General features: G+C 39.9%; 1 protein-coding gene across 4 annotated transcripts in view; it reads right to left on the bottom strand.

The window, feature by feature from the left end:
- dclk2a (doublecortin-like kinase 2a) overlaps nt 1–18,412 on the bottom strand; it is a 49,136-nt gene that overhangs the window by 17,934 nt on the left and 12,790 nt on the right. For 3 of the 4 annotated variants that reach the window (XR_006402893.1, XM_044347232.1, XM_044347230.1), the window contains exon 3: nt 2,872–3,001. Coding sequence is in view for 3 of the 4 variants with exons in the window: in XM_044347232.1 (XP_044203167.1) it covers nt 2,872–3,001 (130 nt within the window). In the remaining variant the exon portion in view is untranslated. The remainder of the gene's footprint in view (nt 1–2,871; nt 3,002–18,412) is intronic. The other variant, XM_044347231.1, reaches the window with a different exon arrangement.

Below are 18,412 nucleotides of genomic sequence, written 5' to 3'. Positions count from 1 at the left end.
TGGTATTTGAGAGTTTTCCATTGCCTGTTATAAAAACACATTCTGGGCATCAAAGTATTACCCAAAGTAGTACATAGCCTTAATTTAAACTTAGCAAAAAACAAACTGTACCGTACAATATAATGTCCTAAAAAACTGGCAAAAAAAATATGACACATCTGACACTGCCAAAAAGCCTAGACAATTCTGAGAATACTTTTTACACTTAATAGTACAATTTACATGACTATGAAGCATTCTGTTGTGAATTTCTGGTGGCTTTGTCGAGATATAAAGTTGAATTTCAACTGACTTAAAACATTTGAGGATAAAGTATCTTGTCTGGTATAGAGCCTGACTACATCAGGCAGTTAAACTCTTTCTGCACCTACAGTTAATGAGGTTTGTAGAAGCTGGTTGAAATAAATGATAAAGGGTTAATTTAAAACACAGTTTAGCCAAAGTTCCACTTGCAGTATATTCTCTAACGATTTGCAGATCCACAATACTAAATACACAGTAAGCTATTCATAAGTAATACACTTTATTCGGGCCTAGAGCTGTGTCTGTCCTATAAAGCAAACAGGAAGCAATTCTTTTGTTTTCCTCTGGAACATAAGCTAAATTATTACTACAAACTATGAACAGAATGAAGTGTTGGTTTTTATGGCGTTTGCTGCATGCCACAGCTGATTTTGTGGTGTTGCTGTGTAGTTGTGTTTAGTAACAGCTGATGTTGTAATAAAGCTTGTGGTAAAGCATGTCAGGGTTGTGGTAATGAGGGTGGGGGCGGTGAGAGGTGTAATATAATGACAAACACATGAAAAAAACACGCCCACGCAGCATTTCGAGTGTGTTCCCCACACTATTTATCACTAGATACATATTTCACTCACTGATTAAAGGAGATCTCAGTAAGGCACAATTCTTTTCATGGTGTACACATGCGAAACACCAACAAACCAAATCTTTTTATAGGACAAATCCTGAAGTCAGAACATTAATATATTTAAAACCTTTAGTCCAAAATGAATAACTTGAACATATGTTTGAGGGTCCAGGTGAGAATGCATATAAACTCAGTTCTGTTTCCTTAATTGCCTGTTCTGATTAGTGATGGGCAAAAACGAACGAACAAATCCTTTTGAACGAATCTTTTTAGTGTCTGGTATGTACTGGGTCAGCCTGTCGAACGTACCGAGTGCTCATGAATCCTGGACTTTTCCCCACTCATACCTCCCACACCTACTCACTGTTATCGTAGGGTACTGCTCACACTGCCTGCCCACCTGCTACGGTGGTGCAGTTGCTCAAAACATGAACAAGCACCAATGAATGAGCGGGAATCATTGTCTCGAACGAGAACATCAGTGAGTGACTCGAGTCGAGACAGCCTGGCAGCTACTCACTGAGCGAGATCAAATGAACCGTTCTCTTGAACTAGGACGTATGAGTGAACGAGAAGCGATTCAATCGACTCGAGTCGAGACAGACGGCAGGTTAAATTGAACGAGACTGAACGAACTGCTGCTCTCTTGAACTAGGAGGTCTGCTACCTGCCCCTCAAAAAGACCGACAGATCGTTGGTCAGTGTCACATCACATTTCTGTAACATCATATCGAGCTTATATAGCCTTCTAACATACAAGTGGGATGCTGAATCAATGCATTTAAATTAATATTTTATCTTTATTAATGTAAACTTATACATTATGACTGGTAATGCACTGAAGAGAAGTTTTGTGGGGCAGGCAGCACTAGCTGTTGAATGTGCATGTACTATAACTGAGTGTCACGGAGAAACTGACGGCACATTTTGCAAAAAGTATCAAAACTCGGAAGGTTCGATACATTTACATGTATCAACTCGAAGGAACCGATACTGTGAAAAGAATCACTCCGCCCATCACTACTTCTGATTACACTGATGCAACTTTAATTTTTATACCTTTTTGCATTATCTATTATGCAGACCATTTTTTACCATGTTTTAGTAGAGTGTGTACTGGACCTATTTTGCAAAAGGAAGAGCAGCTTCTGTACCTTCTGCAGTGAGTACAGTGTGCCTTTTTTGTTCTTTAAAGACCTAATTCTTAAAAGTGGAGCACAGGAGTGTAAGTGGAACGAAAGTTCCAACTATCTCTGAATACCACCAATGCACCATCATTCATCCTGAGCACACAGTGTGCATGTGTGTGTTAGGATGTGCCTCCTGTTGTTAGCTAACCTGACAAAACTGCAAAAAGAAAAAAAAAAGAAAATTAAACAGGATGTCAATACTTTGGACTGTGACTAAAATAAACCCTTTTTCCTTCCCGTGAGGTTGTCCAATCTTGGCTGAGGTTCTACATAGCTGTGACAGTGAATGGATCTGCTGGTTTAACGAGGTCATATCCTGCCTGTGTGCTCTCAAACTTTCAGTGGCTTTTCAGCAGGAGAAAGAGGTGATATCCAACAGAGGATGTGTATTACATCATATGTACACCACATGCGGTACAGGACATGAACACAATGGCATTCACAGAGATGGGCTGGGTTGAAGTTTCAGTCAGACACAAAGAATGCAACATCTTTTCCTCATTTGACAGCATAATGTGTGTGTGGAAATGGGTAGTGCCTATGCTTTTCTGTTGCTGATGGGCTCTTGGCTATTAAAAATACTGTAGTAAAATGAACATTGTCACTTTCCACAATTAAAATGCCAATAATCTGGATTAAATAGGTAAAAGAATCATACAATACTCACACAAACCCCATTTCCTGCTGTCAAATTACAAAAGGGAAAGAGCATTGCAAGCACTTGTGAGAAAGGAATGGTGAGGAAGGACACCAGGACTAACAAACACACACAAACATGGAGACGGATGTTTAGTTAGTCTTAGGCAGGCCTACCAGTCATAAAGGCTGTGGAAGCCTTACCACTGTGATCCAACACAAAGTCATCCTGGGCATAACGGTACTTCTCTGGGCCGCACGCTATAAACACATCATCATCCCCAAAGAAGTCCTGTAGGCAGATGATCTGGGAGAAGATGGGTAAACAGAAAAGATAGATTAAATACATGAAGATTATATTGAGGATGTAGTAACTGTTGTGATGTTCGGAGGCAGTTGTAGAAGAAGTATTTGCATCCTCTACATAAGTAAAAGCAGCAACACAACAATGTTGAAATAGTTTATTACAAGTAAAAGTTCAACATTCAAATTAAAAATATTCAATTATAACCAGCAAAATGTACATTAAAGCCATTGGAGGTACATTTAAAAAAAAAATTATAGCATCCTTTAAATTACTTTAAAGACACACATTTTTATATTTACAAAAATGTGACAATCCCAGCCATTTTTTCTGTGATCCAAGGTTGGAATCACACTACTGTACTTCTTTAATAGTACCACTGGGGGGTGCCGCATTAAGAAGCTTTCAAACTTTACAAAAAAGGGCGTTAAGTATCAAAACTTACTCATTATGTCAGATGGCCCTTTCAAGTTCAAGTTAGTGAAGCATTAACAAGTAAGCAGTATTTCAGTGTTTTAGGGGTTCATTTAAACTACCATAAACTGTATACTGTCCAGTAGTTTAACTGATCATGATGCATCCTCCTTTTTGGGCTTGAAAGTTCATTCTTCAACTTGGAAACAAGCAGTTGACTAAACAACCTAAACTCAAGGTCCACTTTCTCACTTGTTCTGGCCCAATGAGGTAATCATGAGGAGGCTGACCTAATGACATAGTCAAAAGCAAACAAGCCAGTAAATGGACCTTGAATTGGGATTGTTTTGTCAACAGCTGTTTCCAAGGAAAAGAATGAACTGTCAAGCTAAAAAGGTCCTAGAAGTGCACAGAAACATGACAAGTTTGAACATCTACATTTCCATGGCAAATGAGCAAACTCAATCTGCTGATGAGGGCATATGTGATATGGTCGAAAGCTCCAGTACAAGAAAGTGAAGCAGATCTTGTGATGAGATTGTTTTGTGATTTTACATGTTTTCAGGGTTTCTGCCAGAAAAGGCCTGGCAGGAGGATGAGGCTGAGGAGTGAAATTGTCACTAAAATCAGAATAGCTGATGCACCTTAAAGAGGTCCACCTTAAGTAAGACTGGGCCAAAGTTAGCTTCGGGGCTAACCCACTTTACTTCAGCCGGGTGGCAAGCAAGACACGGGAACCTGGCTTGGGTCTTGAGGAGTTGTAACATTTATTCACTGACAAATAGTCTAAACTCTTATTCAAGTACAGTACTTCAAGATTTTATTGTAGTATAGTAATTGAGTAAATGTACTTAGTTACTTTTCACTTTTGTTCAGGGGAGAAGTATTATGGTATTTGTATACTGTATATACCATATTTATATTGTCAATCCTAGAAATAACACCCCACTAAAGCCTTTTAAGTTACAGATTTGGTTCACCAGCATTCCTCCTGTCAGGCATGCCGGTTACATTATTTTACATGACCCTTCTGACTTTCAGGCATTTCACTGTACATGTTTCAGGAGTGAATGTATGAGGGTGGTATTTTTGGATTAAAATAAAATAATTGCTTCATTCCGCTGTAATGAGGACAAACCCTTTCTTTAATTCCACAAGGAGACAAGGTTGGTGTTGTTCCAGACTTTTGGATCCGCAGAGCTAGCCTTTCACCTCTCATAGTGGGGGTGACAGAATGGAGGCTGTCTGGACCAAGCACTGGTGCTCTCAATCTCCTGAGAGACCGATAGCTGACAATATAACAAAATTAACAACAGGATACAAAGACACTTAAATGACCCTTGGGTCATGTTAACCAAAGAACACAAGTCAAGAGAACTCCACATTCACATGGACAAAGACTTGAGTTACGAAACTGAAATGCATTTTTCAAATCAAAACAAGGAATAATTACCAGGATTATAAAAGTAACGACACACACACTTTTTCTTTCTCTCTTACCTCCTGACGGGGCTGAGATAAGACAACTGCCAGACCTGCCATAAATTAGAGTGTGCATTCCTGAGTTGAACTACCACCATTATGTTCCTTTCTTTGAGCCAAAGTTTGAATTAATGTTAATTAAATGTCAATCATTCATGAACCAGCTAGTATTACTCAGCAAAAGTTTTCTTGTAAGATGGTCCACCTCCAATGTATGATATAAAACGAATGAATTAGCCATTCATAGATTTAATGCAATAGTTACTGTGTGACCATACTGCTTTCTATTGACTGTGGATAGACTACGTATATAGATATGTTGTGTAAGACTGCATTTTATTTTTATTGTGTGAGCAAATTAGTGTTGTTTAACCTCTGTGCAGCTGTTAGTAGTATTAGAATCACCTTGACAATTTCACAAATTTCATGCTGGATGATATGCTGAAATGAGAACTGCTGTTAAACCATGTGTTTTCTGAATATATGTACACACAATACAGTATTACATACAATTTTATCACAACTGAGTTCACAATTGTAGTGAAGGACTGAAGCATGTGAATTTTTGCATGTAAAACTCAATTGAAACAATTCCTTAGAGTCAGGAAATATAAGCCACGATTTTAGTTACAGAAGATAAGCAGCTATTTTAGTTAGGAGTTCCAAACCACGTTTTCTCTTTAGAACAAAAGAATTAATATTCATAAGAGGTTTTGGCGCCAAGCGTTTTCCCCATGCCCAAAACATGGCAAAAATCCCTGCCTGTTATTGTAAGTCGATAAAAGGAACTGACAGCCTTATTTCACCAGGCTGGTCCTCATCTGAACTCACCAAACTCTGCTATAGTTTATCTTAATTTTTCTAGACATCTCTATTCATTTTTGTTTCCTTGCCTTAAGTATGTGCGCATTTTAAGGTTTTTCTAAAACAAGCCTCAGTGCACCTCAGTTTCAAACTGAAGGAACAGTTTATTTTTGTACCATAATAAGTCTTGCATTTTATTTTATTTTTTTAGCATTTTGAAGTTTTGTCGTCCAGCCAACAGAACTGCTACTACTCAACAAGTAGAGTGCGGAAAGTTAGTGTAGCACAACAGCTCCATTTGACTTCAGCAACAAATCATCAGAGACTGTACTGCCTGCCCACATCTGACTGCCTCACAGAACCGTGCCAGCGGTGCGTCGGCCGCAGACTTCAGTTCCATCGACCTGGAGTGAGACCACCTGGTCGGCTAGGAGTCTCTGCTGTCAGACCCCCGTTGCTCGGCGACCAACTGCATCCACAGAGTTGCCTGGGAGTGTAGCCAACACTGGAGGTGCCTTTGTGGTGATGCCCTGCAGGCAAACGGCTTGCACCTCTCTGGTAGGCCATGTGAGTGAACCGAGCACTGCACAAAACTTTGGAACCAGCTGAAACGGCTCATCTCTGCAAGACGTTCCAACAAATAGGCGTATTCCACATCTTTCTATGATACGAGTTGATGTTGAATAGAAATAATTCCCTTAGAGGAGTTGATCATTTTCCCTAGTGTCCCACCACCCTTTGATAACTCTGAGTCACATGAGTCATGTCCTCAGAAGTTGTCTGTGTGTGTTCTTGAAAACAGAAGACAGAGGTCACTGTATCAAAAAGAATAACAATCTCTGGTTATGAAACTGCTTAAATTGATATTTATTTTCCCTCTAATGGGGGTGGTGCCCTAAACTTTAACAAGTGCAAAGATTTGATTTCTAAAAGTAGTAATATCGCTACACCATGCAGACAGATAATTGAAACAAGCCGATATCTGTGTGATGTGTGTGGTAGGAGGAGTTTGTGACTGTGTATGTGTTTTAGTGCAGAGACACATGGCAAGACACAATGTCAAGGTCAATGCACCCCAGCATCCACAGTACTGCAGTGTCAATGCAGAGTCACGGGAGGAAAGCAGTACAGTTAGCGTTTGTGCTGCAGGGTGATTTGTCTTGCTTTTTCTACTCTGTCTCACACTGTGATCGTCATTTTCTCTGCAGCTCTGAGCTCTTTTTCTTTTACACCTACCACCCACCCTTGGAGACGGCAATGGGAGTTACTTTTAAACTACAGCAAGTTGTGCCCACACACACACACACACACACACACACAGTCGTGTTTCCATCACTTCAGAGGACTTTACATTAACTTACATTAATCTCTAGGAGACTTATCCTAACCTTAACCATACCACCACATGTCAAACCCTAACCCTAACCTTAACATAACCCTAAAATTACCTTAACCCTAACCAAGTCTTCACCCTAAAATGAATGATTTATGTTAAGAGGACTTGCTTTTTGTCCCCATAAAGGAGGCAAGTCCTCACAACATGAGAAATACTTGGAATACACACACACACAGATTATCCCTCTGCCCTCTGTTGCTGTAGGTGGACAAGGAGGAAGACAAAGGAGGCAAAAGATCTGTTCATTATCTCACCCCCCACATGCTCACCCACACACTGGCAGGCATATGTATGTACATGATCGCATACACACACACACACACACACTCACACACAGTAAGTAAGAGGAGGAGTACAGGATGGCTGAAGATTGTGGGCAGATGGATCCTCTGGGGGAGATTGGGGGCTGACACAGTGGGGGAAAGTGTGCATTTTGTGTGTGTGAAGGGTGGGTATTAGAAGAACTGGAAAAGGCAAATGGCTACTGAGGAGCACAAACCATCACCTCAGTAGAAAGAAAAGGCAGAGAGGGCTGTGGGAAGAGAAAACAGAAGGAGTGGGAGGACTCTGAGGACTAAAATAGCAGAAGTAGAGTATTTAACACCACAAATATACTGTATAACATACAGGAGGCCTGAGTTACACTTCCATTAATAATAAATAAGACACTTCACATGACACTTCTGCATGTCCTACATTCAGACAGCATGAATTAAAAATGAAACAAGATTCGGTATCCATAACATTCTCATAAATAACCAAAAACAGTATTTCACGGCCGTAACATGCCCTCTTTTGTCTAATCTTTGACAGATGACTTTGAAACAAACGAAAAGATCAATGAAAGTAAAAGAGGTGTGTTCGTAATATGTGTTCATACTGGGCTGTGGCAAATTATCAAAAGGTTTGACATAGCTGGAGTGAATGCCATTCTTTAGATGAGTTCTCACTGTGGAACTTGGCAGCTGAGCGCTACGCCATACTGTCAGGGCACAGGTGTTAAAATCACCATAGCAACAGCCCACAGGGATAGTCCGATGTATGTGTCAAAAATTCATTGAGGGTGTAGTGAAAGCTATCATGGTGAGAGACTAGTACATGTAGTACATGCGGATAATATATAATATTCGTATTGACACATCAGCTTTTTCAGTGACCACACTTTCCTGTAATTATGTATTTTTCCATTTACCCTGAGGACTGAACGTGTTTGGAGCTCTCTGAGTACAAGTTTGAGGACAACGTGAGTCAGCAACACTGGGACTGCTGAGGTGAGCACTGTCCCCCTGCCAGAGAAATCACCAGCTGTGATGACATAAGCAGATAGAGGACCTTGGTGACAGGTGTAGCCATGTGACGTTATTTGACAACCACATGCAGTCTCTGCATTTTCATATCTGCACTTTTTTTTTCTTTAAGATATATTTTTGGGCATTTTTTGCCTTTAATGGAAAGCTGATATAGACAAACAGACAGGAAACAAGGGAAGAGAGGGGGTATTACATGCAACAAGAGTCCCTAGCTGGAGTCAAACCAAGGAAATGGTGGTTATGTCGCATTCACAGTAACCACTTGGCTACCAGGGTGCTTTATTTTTTGTTCTGCACTTAACAAATGGTGGCAGATTCACTGACATAAATTACCTCACATTCATTTGAGTTCCAATTTGAATCCATGCTCCAACAAGCTTTGCCAAGTTAGCTTTCTTTTTTGTACTAGCACCCCCTATGGCAACAGGCTTATTGTGAACAAAAATTTTTTTTGAGAAGGCTGTTTTCTGATTTACTTCCACTCCAACACACACCTCTCTCTCTGCAAGACTAGCACGTCTCTAGCCTGTGATAAAGTACGCTTCAGCTGGCCTGTGACACCCTGGGGAATACAGGGAAATGGAGACAAATGTTTTCCTGTACTGTATGGACGCAGCTTTAAAGATGCAAAGATGAAAGGAGGTCGTGGTTGAGAAAATATGTTAAATGACATGACAATTTATCTTAGATGCATAAAGTTGTACCACTTACAGGTTAGTGTGACCATATTTAAATAAAGAAAACAACAATTGAACAAATGTGTTTTTTGTTTATTTTGTGATCATTCATTTTTAATTTCTGAACTTATAATATTAGGTGAAGTAATTTTGTTTTGCTGACCCCCACTGGTTTAAATTCTCACCTTGCTGCAGTGATGTAGATGTGTTCTGCAGGGTTTGCCAGTACACCGTGACATCACTTTTAGGTGCGGTTACAAGTACAACACAGCACACTTCTGACCACACCTAACCAAACTTGTCAGTGATTATGGTGTGGCTACAGGAAGAACAGACTTGAAACTTTCAACCAGAGAGGGCAGTGAAACACTCTCTCTTAGTCTTACTCTTGAAAGCCAACAATTTCTGACTTTGGTGTCCTCCAGAGATAGTATCAAAAAAGACACTGCGGCAGGCAACTCATAGATTCAAGCCCTGATATTAATGAGCTAAAAGGAACACGTAGACTGCATCCATTTTAACTGGGATTGTCTCATTTTTCTACAGAAGCCAATTTGAAAGAGGTTATAATCACATAAAAAAACTGACACATGGTGGTTCTGCAAGGCACTTATGCCATGCATGCTGGAAGCTGATCGGCATCAGGTTACTTTTAGTCAACAAACACTTTTATGAAGACCATGAGGTGGTGTTTATAATCTGTTAAACTCCCACTCGGTCCAAATGTTGCCACTACTTGTTAAGATTTGATCTAATGATTTCCCTCCATCGCCTGTATTTCTAGTTTCTTTTTGCCATACCCAACAACAGCATATATGGTCTTGAAAGGCATATAACCATTTATGCAATAAATGACCCTAAATCCTCTGACATAAATGTCTCTGACAGAAAGATTCAGCAAATACTAACTAAATATGATGCTGCTGTTATCTAAAACCTCCAAGTAACTTGAAGAATAAATAAACTTAATGGGGTATTTTTCTTAAAAACAAGTACAAAACATTACAGCAGATTATTTGGAGCAAAGGAGGAGGGGTAAAGGACTGTATGAATGTCAGATTGCATCGTCCATGTTTCTCTTTGCTCTTGTCAACCACTGCCAGGATAAACAGCCAATGGCACTCCATCGCCAGCGCTGTCCTGTTATGGCCTGTCTCGGCCAATCAGTGAAGTGAACTGTTTGCAGGGTTCTGTATTGGCTGGGTGATGTATCTTGAGGGTAAACTGAAGTTCGCCCTCCAAAATGCGACACCCCCCCCCCACCTCCCCCCACCCCCTCGTATGTCTGACCTTCTCTTGCTCTCACCATCCGTCTGTGTCCTCTGTCTTGCCTGCTGTACTTTCTGCCCTGCTAAGCTTGACAACAGAGGAAGTACAGGCCAAGGGCTTAAATTGTGTTTGTGGGCATATGAAACTATCAAAAAGAAACTATTTATCAGACCAAACACAAATCCTAACCTTGGCTGGACTTACCAAAGTCATATACTGCTACAAACTACTTCAAGAGAAGAAGAAATGGGTAAAAAATGTAAAACATTATAACTAAACGGAAACATCTATCATCCAAAAATATTCACAACATACACAATATCAATACACTTGCACCTGGTTTTTAAAAGGGAAAAACTATCTTCACTTGCTTTTTAATTTGGGCTTTTTTCCTCACAAAAACAAATGCCACAAAACAGCAGATGCTGAGTATTTAGGACACTGGAAAAGGCTGTGAATAGCTGAAAAGGAGACACACAAGGAAGTGGAGGCTCCTCTTGTGTTGACTGACACAATGATCCCTGTAATCACTGGGTACCATCAGCCCCATTTAATCTCCAAACCCCTCATTGTTGCTCATTACTGTGAGCCAAAAGAAGGTGGAGTCCTGAGGAGACAAAAAGATCAAAATCTCTGCTTCTTGCCTTGAGGAATGTCACCCTACATAGGACTCCCACAGTTGCAAAGGAAATAACCTTTCATGGTAAACTAGTTATGCATTCTTTTCACACGCTTTAACTCTCACTTCAGCTGTTACTTACTTGAGAACATACAGATAACTAGATGCCCATTAAGTTTGTCAGGGCGATGCTTAAGCTCAAACCAACCAGGTTATTAACTCTGTTTGAACTCTTACTCACAGACAGAGGCAGCTTCCTGAGACTGTTTAAGTCCTCTGGATTAGACCACTAATTCTCAGGCACGTGTAACAGTCAAGACAAGGCGTCTGTACAGAAATGGGCAATGAGAAATCTTAAGCCCATCATTAGCTCACTGCTGTGGATTTGCTACATTAGCCATATTAACCATTAGCTACTAAATACCCTGTTTAATAAATTCAAGCTGAGTTCAAAATCTCTTGAATAATAAGCTTTTCAGTGCAATCCTTAGTATGAACTGGTTCCTTTACACTGGTATGTAAAGGAACCAGAAGAAGAAACATGATATACAAGCATGCAGGATTTCATTAATTCATGAGGGACATTTTATCCGGAGATACTGAAAGCAAAAGAAGCATAAAGTGAAATTGTAGACCAATTTAGGGAAACTCTAAGGGCAGTACAGTGAACAGCAGCCAGTGGCTGCTTGGCCTGTCACACATTACACAACTGTCTGGCTCCCCCTCTCTCTTCACAAGTCATATTCACACAGAGAAGACTTTACAGTACATAACCTCAGGCTGTCTGTACATGAGTGCAGAACTCTTTAAACTCAAATTGAGCTGTGCAAGAAGGAATGGAGGGGACAACCTAAACCTGCACACATAACTTTTAGGCCAAATGAGCCTCAGTAGATCCATTTAATCATTTAGAAACTGAGACTAAAGACATAATTGCTGAGGTGCTAAGAGACACACATTAGATGCATAAAATGTTTGTTTTTGTTACCAATTAATGTAATCCTCAGTCTCCAATTAAAACCCAACAATACATATATATATATAATTAATATTAGAGTATATTACCGTGGCAATATTTATATAGTTAAATAAATAAAGGATAAAAATAAAAACTGCCCACTAGCATAAACATCAACACCCTTAATCCAGGAGTTACACCTCAAGTCAACAAGAAGAGACACTGTTTGATGTGCAAATGAATCTCCTCCATCAGAATCAGATGCTCACTACAGTTGTCAGGTTCACTTAGATGTAAAGCTCAGAATTTGCCCTATGCAAAAAAATAAATAAATAATAAAAAAAAATCATCACATCAATCTTCCAAACTTGCTGAGGCAATCTGGGTTTTCTTGCATGATTAAACTCAAGCAGACAAACAATGAAGTGTTGGGGCTGTGGGGGGGTTTGGACGCACGCTAACCATATCATGATGTCAACTCTCCTGGTGGGAGAGTGAAAAGCTTGCTGAAAAGAATGGATGAGAGCCAGGCTTGGACAAACAAAACAAAACAAGTGGTTGAGATCACACAATAGAGCATAATAGATGCCCTCCCCGTCTTTGGCCTCCACACGTTCTGCACAGCTGACAGCCTCGTGGCCCCTGACACCACAGCTCTCTGTCGTCTGCCGGCTTTTTGTTTTCCTGTTTGTCAATGTGGGGTGTCACGCCAGCACTTGTGAAACATGGAACAGGCACTTTTGCTTTTATAAATACAAGGAAGGACTATGGAAGAGCACTAACAGAGAGTGTGTGTTTATAAACCATCTGCCAGGACCAGAGAGAGGAGATCTGGATTTGTGGGTTTCCGTCTCCAAATGCCAAACAGCAGCCCCATTATGCCAAGCCTTAATCTTTTTGACTTGTAATAATTTAGTCTTTCACTTTTAAGCTTGTATTTTGCCAAGTTTATTTTATGGCCAAAAATCAGAAGTTTGTCTCAGAGCACTTTGCAGCCTGTATAATATGTGGTACCCTCTACCCTTAGATCCCCAATTCGGATTAAAAAAAAAAATCTTATTTGATTGAATAACAAGTAAAATATAATATAAAGTACACTGAGGCAGAGGAAGTGTTACATGTAGTAATTTTAGTGTATGACACTGTTTTTTCTTGTAGGAATTCAGTACATGAGAGCATGATTCCTCAGTGAGTCCAGAATAAACAATAGCTCATCGCTGAAGATAATCGAGAATATTCCTGGTTGCATGGTGTCACGTCACTGGTGTCAGATGGTGCTGTATGCTAATGACAGCACAGAACAATAGGTGGGGATGCAAATTTCATGGCTGTTGACCTAAATGGCAGTGTTTAATCCAGACCTGGCCCTGAAAACAGCTCATGCCTGACAATCAGTTGGGGCCCTTGTGTGGCCTTGCCTCTAGCTATTTAGACAGGGACACCGTCTTACTAATCTGTCCGTAACTGCCAGCATGTTTCATTGTCCTGTCAGGATGGTATGCAAATGACATGATATTATCCACATCAGTATGACAACAGGGTGAGCAGAAGTCAGACACCTTAATGAATGTACGGTAAACCCCTTTACAGTGGGCACAAGACAGCAGAGCAGCACGTCCCTGTTAACACATGTACTGTGAGACCTGTGTGGGTTTAGAGTATTGGGGCCAGGAGGCCATCATCATTAGGAGCGTGTCATTTGAGATGATGCCACAGTCCATCAATGTCACGCTCACCAGCATCCACCTCCCTCTCACAGCTCTTCTCCTCTTAAGATATATTCACAAAGCTGCTGAGGGCAACTCTCAGTAAGGAATGTGGAGAACTTTTAATCTAAGAGAACAAGCAGGATTGAGCTCGTTATGAAGGAGCTCATGATATTTAATGAAAAAGCGTCCTTATCACGTCCATAGGTTGCAGGTCCATATCTCCACAATGCTGGGAAGTACAAGTACAATTGCCACAATCACAAAAACTGTACAGTTTTTTTGTTACAAATTTCTCTGCAATTTAAAAAGAAAAACAAAAGTGAACTTAATTAAAAAATATATATATATAGTCAACTGAGGTTCTAGTTGTGGACTGAGGTGCGGCGTGAGGTGCCTACAGCCGCTGTTGGCCACCTCATGACATCCTGTCAGGCCAGGATCTCAAACAGCAGCCTCGACCACTGGAGGACAAGTGCATCATGAGCTGAATTATGTCTAAAAGAATATGTGGTAGCTTCCATTAAAAAACATCATCTTTTGATGGCACAATTATTTGGACATGGGTCTATAACACCAGCTACACCAGGGATTGTGTAGTAATCAATCTTTAATTGAGAGTCCTTTAACTTTTCTCTTCATCTGCATGTTCCAGAGTGAAGTGAGGGACAGAAATGACTGTAAATTTGTTTTGTTCATAACTGATATAGCTAAAGGGAAAGTTAAAGAGCAAAAGGCTCAACTATTAGAGCAGTACATTCAAATAAAAGAGAATGTCGTCAATTTATAGCTTCATACCGATAGAAAATAAGATACATAAGAAAATGCATCGGCTGTTTATATGAGGAGTCTGTTGGGAGTTGTCCCAGTCTGTCTGCCTGCCTGCTGCTCCTACCCACAGCATGGCATTGAATTCTTTGTACCATGATAAACTGCTGCAGCACTGAGACCTGTGAGTGACCTTCAACTTTTGTTATGCACACTGTATGAATGCAGGAGCACTAATGCACTTGCTTTCAAGCATTTCAGTACAAAACACTGACAAGACTGTGTGATAAGCTAGAAGAAAGACAAAATGAAACCATCAATTTGCTTTATGTAATTGAAACAGCATGACTTTCTTTCATAAACCAACATTTATAATATAGGTTTTTCCAGACATGCAGTATTTATCATGGAGGAAACATCGCCTAAACTACTGCAAAGATCTAAACAAAAAAGAAGGCCTTTCATCAGAGTGGATTGTCCAATTATCTGTGCTGAGTCCAATTTCCTCTCCCTGTACCTAGCTTGCTGTGTGTACTGAAAAGGCCTTTAAAGATTTCTGCGAGATGAGCATATCAGCCCTTACAGCTCAGCAGTCTAAATGGTCCAGGTCTGCTTCCAGCCCCTGGTTAATGGACAGACTGACTGTCATCCTGATAACATCACTGGGTGAAAAGAATCGTGAAAGGCAAACGCAGTTCTGTATTTTAATCCATTTTCCATGCACACTGTTGTTTGCGGATAATTTTGGAAAGAGAAAGAAGAATGTACAACTTACATACATTTTTAGCCATTACAGAGAAGAGATCCAAGCTACTGTATACAGTAGCTCTATGCTGTCTCTAAAATATACCAGTTTATACTAAAATACATGTAATAATGTCAGTCATATTCTATAATGTAAATCTACTGTAATACACACATAAAATACAAGAATGCAAGAATTCAGTATGATTAGCAGTGACAAAAGTTAGTAACTACTTAATCTAAACTCCTTATAAATATTTTAAGGTACAATGATTTGCAAGATTCAGTGAGACAGAAAGGACAGCATGGATATTGATTGCTACAGCTAGAACAAGCACAGGTTAACACAATCTTTTTTTAAAATTTGTTATTAGTTCTGACAGCAATGACATATGCGATGAACTGAATCTAATAAATGTTTGTACAGGAGGCTACATGTAGAATAGTGGCTTATACCTTTGAACATTTGGCTCTTAAATGATAACAGGAAGTGTTTGATTTACAATAAATATAATGGAAATAAATGAAAGTGAAAGAAACCAATGTTGGGTGTACACAACTGGGCAACTATTAACAATAAAAATACTGTGGATAAATACTTGTGTGAGTTGTTGAATTATAGTTTTCTTAATCCATTTGACTATATTTAATTCCTAATGTGTTATTTTTTTATTCAACATTGCAAGTTATGTTTTGCCCTCAGTCTTTGCGAATGTCAGATCAAAGTTAATACTCGTTGGTTCAACTGTACCCCCCACTGAATATTTATCCATGGAAAAATGGGACTTCCGCTTATCACTATGCACCACATTGATCACTAATATTTCAATAGTAGTACCACACACTGACTTTTGTTCCTCGCTTAATGTGTATCAGGGTCACCGAGGACTGAAGGTTACATTAGGCAAAAGGCAGAGAAGAAGCCCTGGACTGGACCCAAACACCATTTCCCAAATGGACTGATGTAAGAAGAGAGGCCACTAAATGGTCGATGATTGTCCTCAATTATCTGTTCATAGACTTCCTCTTGAGAGGGATTTTCATAAGGCTAAGACAATTAGAAGAGTTTGTGTTCTAATGCCACCAACCAGAGAAAATAAACAGGCCAGTAGATGTTGCATCTTCCTATTAAACAAATCTGTCAAATACACAGTGTCGGCGATGATGAGTTGATTCATCGATTAGTTGATCAGTAAAACATTAATCTTGACAAATCAAATAACAATTTTTCTAAGTAAAAATGCTAAAAATTTGCTGGTTGCAGTTTCTCAAATGTGAGGATTTGAAGCTTTTCTGTGTCATACACAAACTGAATATGTTTAGATTTTCTGTTGATCTGACAAAACAAAGCATTTGAAGACATCACCTTGAGCTCTAAAAATGCATATATTATATATATTTTTCACTATTTTCTGACATCTTTTAAACAAGACACTTAGTTGAGAAAATAGTCAGCAGATGAATCGATAATGAAAAGAATCGTTAGTTGCAGTCCTGCCAGAAAGACATAACCGAAACTCCGGAATCATGCAACGAAGGGTGAATATAAAACATATTGTCAAACAGAATTATGTCAAACAGAAGTGGTTGTCAGCTGCTCTGCACAGTGGGATAAATAATCAAGTGGTGAGAAGGGGGGTTGGGGGTTGGGAACAACGCCCAATGACAATTCACACTCTCTACCATCCTCTACCTTTCCCCTCACTTTTCCTGGTCAGACTCTCATCTGAGCACATTAACAAGTCTTAATGAGAAATGTAGATGGGACAGTTGCTGCCTGCTGGCAGTGGTCAGAGCTCTCGTCTATGATCTATCATAGTGGAGGATAAAGAAAGCCATGAAGAAAGATGCTGATTCTCACACTCCCAGCCCAGGTCTAAACATACAGTCAAGGTGCCTGTATGCCTGTAAAGCAGCAGAAGAACTAATACTTTGTATCAGTCACAGATAACCAATTGAGGAAAAAATAAATGCTGAATACTTTCACTCTCAATGGGTCTACTGTATAAAGTAAAAGTAAAGTAATAAACTAAAGAAAATCCTGAAAACATACAGTATTTGGCCAAACTTTCTGGTTGTATTGACTGTGCAACAGACTTCTCCTCTGTGCCATCAGTTCTATGGTCTATGGTATAAAAAAAAGAAAACATTGCATGTACTGGACTGCTAACTGTTCCCCAAATTAATGAATGCATCAATTAAACAATAACAAATAGGGAAATCCTTTTTTCTGCTTGCCCAGTCAGCTTTGAGATGTAAAACAGGGTTTTCTCTCAAAAGCAGCAGCTGATTCTGCTGGCCCTGATAACCAAGATCTTTGATATTCAGTCTGAAGAGCAGCATCCAACTGAGGAGGGAGAGTGGACAGAGAAGTACTGTGTAGTACTTACTCACACATCCACATCCATGAGCACACATACACACACACACACCTGACAGCTGCACTTTAACGCTCCCTTCCAGCTTATAGGTCTAATTATCCGGTGGTGGCCAGGGCCCCAGTGGGGGGCCTCTGAGTGCATGTGTGTGATGCTGATGTGTGTGTATGTGTGCGTGCATCAGTGGGAGGGGGCTGCAGCGCCTGCAGACCGGGTGGCTGGGACCTGTGATTTGATTTTGGAGGAGCAGATGGTACGCTGCTGCTGGAAGGCATTCTACATGTGTGTGTGTATGTGTGTGTGAGTGACAAGTGAAGAGCCTTTCTTTCTGGGACTGAAACCTTAAGCTCTTTATAGAATCTACGGGGCTTTGTTTAAACTTGTATGCCAAACATTCGATGCTCATTTAAGGAAAACCTAAAATATTTGACAATGTACAGCTAAAAATTAAGAACAGGAACCTAAACCAAAGATGGTTGGATGTTAGCATACGGACATGCTAAACTAAGATAGTATATATTATACATTGTCATTGTGAGCATGTTAGCATGCTGACATTAGCATTTAGCATTTCACCAAAACCACTGTGCCCAAATACAGCCTCACAGAGCAATGAGCAAGGCTGTAGACTATTAGCCTAGCTGCAACAATACAGATACGTTTTTAGCAATGACAGCTGCGGAGAGATCAAACATAGAAGTTCACACCTCCTGATGACAGACATCCTGTGACATCTCTTTGCAAATAAAAAGTGGATGATAAACATTTTTAAGACAGATAAGACAGTAAAAAGGAGTTGGATAGCATTTTTTTTCATTTTTACTTCCAGTTTCCAGTCTATGCTAATCACACACTGCTGTATTGATATCAATCTTCCCATCTGACGGTA

Source organism: Thunnus albacares, chromosome 3, assembly GCF_914725855.1.
Source record: "Thunnus albacares chromosome 3, fThuAlb1.1, whole genome shotgun sequence".
Lineage (NCBI taxonomy): Eukaryota > Metazoa > Chordata > Actinopteri > Scombriformes > Scombridae > Thunnus > Thunnus albacares.
The sequence above is the reverse complement of the archived record's forward strand: the minus strand, read 5'-3'. Positions and strand labels throughout refer to the sequence as shown.